The 7,500-nt window shown below is 39.9% G+C and overlaps 2 protein-coding genes across 7 annotated transcripts in view; one reads left to right on the forward strand and one right to left on the reverse strand.

The window, feature by feature from the left end:
* LOC130248185 (filamin-A-interacting protein 1) overlaps positions 1-7,500 on the reverse strand; it is an 82,882-nt gene that overhangs the window by 42,972 nt on the left and 32,410 nt on the right. For all 6 annotated transcript variants that reach the window (XM_056481746.1, XM_056481750.1, XM_056481749.1 and 3 more), the window contains one exon: positions 6,783-7,070. In XM_056481746.1, the coding sequence (XP_056337721.1) occupies positions 6,783-7,064 (282 nt within the window). In that variant the 5' untranslated portion in view covers positions 7,065-7,070. The remainder of the gene's footprint in view (positions 1-6,782; positions 7,071-7,500) is intronic.
* LOC130248187 (uncharacterized) lies at positions 483-1,147 on the forward strand. The gene is made up of 2 exons (XM_056481751.1): positions 483-891; positions 951-1,147. The coding sequence occupies exons 1-2, from the start codon at positions 483-485 to the stop codon at positions 1,142-1,144; spliced, it is 603 nt and encodes a 200-aa protein (XP_056337726.1). The 3' UTR covers positions 1,145-1,147.

Here is a 7,500-nt window from a genome sequence, read left to right on the forward strand (position 1 = left end):
TTTCTGCAAATTTAGATTCTTGTTGTTGCTATTAGTATTATTGTTATTGTTATTTTTTTAAGGTCGCAAATGGGTTGTGTAAGCATTTCACTGCGTTTCATACTGTGTATGCATGACTTTGTATGTGATCATTAAAATTTGAATTTATTACAGATGTATCTAGAGTTTAAAAATGCATCTGGAGTTAAAATAAAACAAAAGTAGGGTTTATTTCTATCTCTCCAGTCAAATAACACCCCGTTAATGGGTGAAGCATCACGTCACTCAATCTAGATTTGGAGGACGTGATTAAGGCGATTTCCGCACATTCTCTGCAGATGCGTCTAGCTTTATATGTACTTAGGTTGTTCCTCTGTTGGTGAGTCGCTTGTGTTTGTGTCAGATTTTTTTGTGCTTCACCTCCCAGTCTGATGCCGTTCGAGTTGAGCTAATGAGCAAACCAGTCACACCAGAAAAGTCATCCATAAAGAGGAGAGGCATCGATGGAGGCGCTGGAGCTGGAGCTGGAAGCGGTGGAGTCCCAGATTCGCTCGCTGGAGACGAAGCGAGAGGGCATCAGGGCTCTGCTCTTAACCCGTACTCGCTCGTCTGAGGTAAGTGTCCGATACAACGACAATCTCCCAGTTTCTTCAACTCCGCTTGTTTCTCTGTCCAGGCCCAGCGCACCGAGGACGCGGTGCACCCAGGCGTCGTTCACGCCGACTCCCGGCTACCACGGCCCCTGGGTGCAACCGCGTAAGGTGCTTGCCAGGTCCCGGGGCAGAACGTCTCCTCCTCCGGTGTTCGAGATCCCCACAGAGAACCGCTTCGCCCCTCTCCGCGAGACGGGTCGCGATGTTGCCATCATTGGCGACTCAATCGTCCGCCACGTCCGCTCCACTTCCTCCAAAGGTAACAAAGTACGCACTTTCTGCTTCCCTGGTGCCCGAGGTAAGAATATTTCTGCACAGATACCTACTATCCTGAGCGCTGCCGAGAGCCTCGGTGCCGCCGTCCTCCACGTGGGGACGAACGACACCGGGCTCCGGCAGACGGAGATCCTGAAGAAGGACTTCAGGAGCCTGATCGAGACGGTTCGACGCACTTCGCCCGCCACGCAGATCATCGTTTCTGGACCGCTTCCTACCTACCGCTGAGGAAATGAAAGGTTCAGTAGACTTTTTGCTCTGAATGAATGGCTATTAACATGGTGTGAAGAACAGAAATTGCTCTTTGCCAATAACTGGAATGTTTTCTGGGAGCGTCCTAGGCTTTTCCGCGCTGATGGGCTGCACCCCAGTCGAGCTGGAGCTGAACTCCTGTCGGACAACATCACCAGAATACTTCGCTCTATCTGACTAGTAAGCAAAAATTCACAAAATTCACAATTTAGCCACACAGACTCCTATTCGTCCCACATAAATAACAGTAATGCATACCTAACTAACCACATAGAGACTGTGTCTGTTCCTCGTATTATTAGATCAAGAAACAAACGTACTGTGTGCTCCAGAAATAATCTATTAAGAATTAAACCAGAAAAAACACTAAAAAGTGAAAATACAAATTTCATGAAGCTTGGTCTCCTAAACATCAGGTCACTAGCACCTAAAGCACTTATCATAAATGAAATAATAACAGATAACAATCTTAATGCACTCTGTCTCACTGAAACCTGGCTGAAACAAAATGACTATATTAGTTTAAATGAGGCAACTCCTCCAGGATTCTTATATAAACATGAGGCTCGTCAAACTGGCCGTGGTGGTGGAGTCGCGTCAATCTTTAGTGATATTCTTAATGTTAATCAGAGAAACGGACTTATGTTTAGCTCCTTTGAAGTACTAACGCTTAATGTTGTCCTTCCAAACACTATGCAAAAACCTATGTTATCTCTCGCTCTAATCACCATATATAGACCTCCAGGACCCTATGTCAATTTTCTAAAAGAGTTTTCTGATTTTATCTCTGACTTACTAGTTAAAACTGATAAAATACTAATTGTAGGAGACTTTAACATCCACATAGATGACGCTAACGACACATTAGGGCTCGCGTTTACGGACTTGCTGGTCTCACTAGGAATAAAGCAAAATGTTATTGGTCCAACTCATCGCCTAAAGCATACACTAGATCTAATTCTGTCTTATGGAATTGTGGTCACTGATGTAGACATTATACCACAAAGTGATGATATTACAGACCACTACCTCTTACTATATAAGCTGTGTTTACCTGAAATTAGCAGATCCGCTCCGATATATCGTCCTAGTAGAACTATTGTTCCATCCACTAAAGATGAATTTATAAATAACTTACCTGATCTTTCTCTACTTCGAAATGCACCCGCAAACGCAAATGACCTTGATGTAGTAACCAGCAGTATGGATGCCATCTTTACTAGCACTTTAAATACTGTGGCACCCATCAAACTAAAAAAGGCTAGAGAGAATAAAACTACACCGTGGTATAATAGTCATACCCGCGCTCTCAAAACAGCAACCCGTGCCCTGGAACGTAAATGGAAAAAAACTAATTTAGAAGTCTTTAGAATTGCATACAAAGACAGTATGTCCAGCTATAGGAGGGCTTTAAAATCTGCCAGGGCTGAGCACCTCCGCAAACTGATAGAAAATAATCAAAACAATCCTAGATTCTTATTTAACACCATCGCTAAATTAACAAATAATCGGTCATCTTTGGAACAAAACGTTCCACCGCAAATTAGTAGTGATGACTTCATGAATTTTTTCAGTGATAAAATAGAAGGCTTTAGACAGAAAATAGGAGATATTAAACTTTCTGCACCGCCTTATACTTCAGATTCAGTAAACACGCCTCTGAACCTAAATAACCTACAGTGCTTTAAAATCATAGAACAGGAAGAGCTAGACAAAATTATAAATAGCTCTAAATCAGCTACGTGTATATTGGACCCAATTCCAACAAAGTTACTGAAAGAATTGCTACCTGTTATAGGAGAACCTCTTCTTAACATTATCAACTCTTCTTTATCTTTAGGCCATGTTCCAAATCCTTACAAGTTAGCTGTTATTAAACCTATTATTAAGAAACCACAACTGGAACCCAGCAACTTAGCTAATTATAGGCCTATTTCAAACCTTCCATTTATATCTAAAATACTAGAAAAAGTTGTTTCTGCTCAATTATGCTCCTTTCTGCAGACCAACAATGTTTTTGAAGTGTTTCAGTCAGGTTTCAGAGCTCATCACAGTACAGAAACTGCATTAGTGAAAATAACCAACGATTTACTCTTAGCTGCTGACCAAGGGTGCATCTCGCTATTAGTTCTACTCGATCTTAGTGCGGCATTTGACACCATTGACCATGGTATTCTTATTAATCGCTTAAAGTCTACAGGTGTCCAGGGACAGGCCCTACAATGGTTTAAGTCATACTTATCTGACCGTTACCAGTTTGTAAATATAAATGGACAACCTTCACAAATCAGCCCAGTAAAATACGGGGTGCCTCAAGGATCAGTTTTAGGCCCTTTACTGTTTACAATATACATGCTACCCCTGGGAGACATTATTAGAAGACATGGGATCAGCTTTCACTGCTATGCAGATGATACTCAATTATATATTTCAACTAAACCTGACGAGACGTCTAATCTGTCCAAGCTAACTGGGTGTATTAAAGATGTTAAAGACTGGATGACCAACAATTATCTTCTCTTAAACTCAGACAAAACAGAATTATTACTTATTGGGCCTAAATCCTGTACACAGCAGATCTCACAACTCGACCTACAATTAGAGGGATACAAAGTTAGCGTTAGTTCTACTATAAAAGATCTGGGTGTCATATTAGACAGCAATTTAACTTTTAAAAATCATATTTCCCATGTCACAAAAACTGCTTTCTTTCATCTGAGAAATATCGGTAAGTTACGAAGTATTCTATCCATCTCAGATGCAGAAAAGCTAGTCCATGCTTTTATGACTTCTAGGCTGGACTACTGTAATGCTCTGTTTGCTGGCTGCCCAGCATCCTCTATTAACAAACTTCAATTAGTACAAAATGCAGCTGCCAGAGTTCTTACCAGGTCTAGAAAATTTGATCACATCACCCCAATTTTATCCTCCTTACACTGGCTGCCTGTTAAGTTTCGTATTGAATTTAAAATATTGCTTCTTACATATAAAGCTCTAAATAATCTAGCTCCTGTTTATCTAACCAATCTTCTGTCTCGCTACAATCCAACTCGCTCTTTAAGATCTCAAAACTCAGGGCTTCTGGTAGTACCTAGAATAGCAAAGTCGAGTAAAGGAGGTCGAGCCTTCTCATTTATAGCTCCTAAACTCTGGAACAGCCTTCCTGATAACGTCCGAGGCTCAGACACACTCTCCCAATTCAAAACTAGATTAAAGACCTATCTGTTCAGTAAAGCATACACTTAGTGCACCACTTAGGGGGCTTCCACACAGGTTATGCATCTTGCTGATATACACTGTGAACATCAGCTACGCTAATTATTTTCTTTATTCTCCATTTCCACCTGGGGATACTCTTCCCGAGGCCCTCAGACTATGCAGAGTCACTGATTCGATCCAAGACCAACGACGAGATGATCCCAAGGTTTCCATATCCTGGACCTGGCCGAATCCTGAACAACTACTGCGATGGTCATGGAAGAATGGAGAACATGAGACTGTTTCCTATGACGCTCCAGAGACAGACGAGTCTTCGCTGAGGCCAGCTTCCAGCCTCCGCCACTGAGACTGCAGCTCTGCACAAGACGTTTGGCCAGCGGAGAAATTAAAATGATCGTGCCCAACTGAGCCTGGTTTCTCTCAAGGTTTTTTTTCTTCACTTCCGCCTTTAGTGAAGTTTTTTTTCCCTCTCCGCTGTCGCCACTGGCTTGCATGGTTCAGGATCTGTAGAGCTGCGCATCGTTGGATTTGCTCTTCAATATTTGGACTCTCAGTAGTGATTATTAAACCACACTGAACTGAGCTAAACTGAACTGAACTTAAACACTACAAACTTAACTACACTGTTCCTATTTACTGTGACCTTTTATGTGAAGCTGCTTTGACACAATCTACATTGTATAAGCGCTATACAAATAAAGGTGAATTGAATTGAATTGACTGCGTCACTCATTTAGTGTCATTTATGCCGGCTGCCAAAAATGTGCCACTGTTTTTCATGCTTTTGTAACGCAGTTTGATTTTGAGCATTAATTTTTACTGTGAATTTAATCTCTCACATGGACTCCCAAAAACAGAAATATCTGATCATAGTCCATATCACTGTTTACATTACACTGACTTATGTTACCAAAACAGTGACAGGCGCATTTGTATAACATTCCAAACTTTTACCAAAACAGTGACAGGCGCATTTGTATAACATTCCAAACTTTTACCAAAACAGTGACAGGCGCATTTGTATAACATTCCAAACTTTAACCAAGACAGTGACAGGCGCATTTGTATAACATTCCAAACTTTTACCAAAACAGTGACAGGCGCATTTGTATAACATTCCAAACTTTTACCAAGACAGTGACAGGCGCATTTGTTTAACATTCCAAACTTTTCTGGAATGAACCTGAAAAGGATAAATAATTTTTTTTGTCCGCCAGTCCACCATTTTTAATTATATAACTGATGAAGTAGTCAGTCAAAGATTTTGGTTAGACAGATTGGCTTGTATGTTTTTTTTCGGAATGAGTGTGGTAGGGGCGGTGGCGCCCCTAGGGGAGGGAGAGTTAGGACGTTTCTAAGGGGTCCACCAATCTATAAGGGGTCCACCAATCCCCCAACTAACCCTAACCACACCAAACCCCCCCATCCCCCCGCTCTTCACTTTTGTCTGCGATACCCAAAGCCTGGACCCAACCCTCCACTGCATTTTTTCAATTTGGTCCACGATACTTCGTCCTAACACCTTTCCCAACCCCTAGGGGCAACCCGCTGGGGTCAGAAACCCTGCAGCCCCTGCAGGCAAGGGGCCCTCAAGATTTCACAAATAATTACCTGGAAATCAGCAACACATTAAATTAAATGTGACATGTGGAAGTAGTAAGACTCAAACTGTGTTTTCTTGCAAAATTGTGAACAAAAACTATATATAGTTATTATTATCCTTAAAAAATGATTATATAAAAATCTCAAATTTATATATGTATATATAAAGCTTTTTAACATAGTTTGAAAGATATTCCATAAGAATGTACAGCTGAGGTCAGAATTATTAGCCTCCCTGTTTATTTTTTTCCCCCAATTTCTGTTCAACTGAGAGCAGATTTTCTCAACACATTTCTAAACATAATAGTTTTAATAACTCATTTCCAATAACTGATTTATTTTATCTTTGCCATGATGACAGTACATAATAGTTTACTAGATATTTTTCAAGACACTTCTATACAGCTTAAAGTGACATTTAAAGGCTTAACTAGGTTAATTAGGTTAACTAGGCAGGTTAGGGTAATTAGGCAAGTTATTGTATAATGATGGTTTGTTCTGTAGACTATCAAAAAAATTAGCTTAAAGGGGCTAATAATATTGACCTTAAAATGGTTTTTAAAAAATGAATAACTACTTTTATTCTAGCTGAAATAAAACAAATAAGACTTTCTCCAGAAGAAAAAATACTATCAGACATACTGTGAAAATTTCCTTGCTCTGTTGAACATCATTTGGGAAATATTTAAAAAAGAAAACAAAAAAAATCAATGGGGGGCTAATAATTCTGATTCAACTGTGTATAGTATTATAATTATAACATACTATAACAGTAAACCAACTATAGTAGCTTCATTTCACCTGCACTTCTCCCTCCATGACCCCCAGCAGATGGACCAGATCTTCTTTGGACAGCTCCATCAGTCCGGCTCTCTTCATCTGCTTCCTGCAAAGTTTCTGAGGCTTATTCAGAGTCCCGCAGACATCAGCTTTCTCCTCGCTGCTCTCCTTCTCCTCCTGCGCTCTGCTTTTCTTCATCAGCAGCTCCGCTTTGCTTCCTTCTTTCTGAATGTTGTGTATTTTCGCGAGCGGCTTCAGTGGTCTGTTCTCTGGCCCCTCCATATCACTGGTCCTGGACCTCATCTTTACCTGCACGAGCAAATAAAAATCATTATGAACTAGGGCTGCACAATATGTCATTTGAGCATCAATATCGCAATGTGTGCATCCACCAGGCCCGGTTCTTGCCAACCACAGAAGGGTGGGCGGACAGAAATCCCAGTGGGGCAATTTTTGTGGGTTGGGGTAGGAGATAAAAGAGTGTATGAAGAGTGTGTAAAACAGTAATTAAATGATAAAAAGTTATTTTAACATTCCTATAAGATATATACATACATATATACATACATATATACATACATATATATACATATACATACATATATACATATACATACATATATATATATATATATATATATATACATACATATATATATATATATATATATATATACATACATATATATATATATATATATATATATATATATATATATATACATACATATATATATAT

This window comes from Danio aesculapii, chromosome 20, assembly GCF_903798145.1.
Source record: "Danio aesculapii chromosome 20, fDanAes4.1, whole genome shotgun sequence".
NCBI classification, from domain to species: Eukaryota; Metazoa; Chordata; class Actinopteri; order Cypriniformes; family Danionidae; genus Danio; species Danio aesculapii.

Bases quoted from the DNA above. Each gene is read 5' to 3' on its own strand.
- LOC130248187 (XM_056481751.1), top strand. From the start codon at position 483: ATGGAGGCGCTGGAGCTGGAGCTGGAAGCGGTGGAGTCCCAGATTCGC. The intron at 892-950 runs GTAACAAAGTAC...ATTTCTGCACAG, and splicing joins CCGCTCCACTTCCTCCAAAG to ATACCTACTATCCTGAGCGC.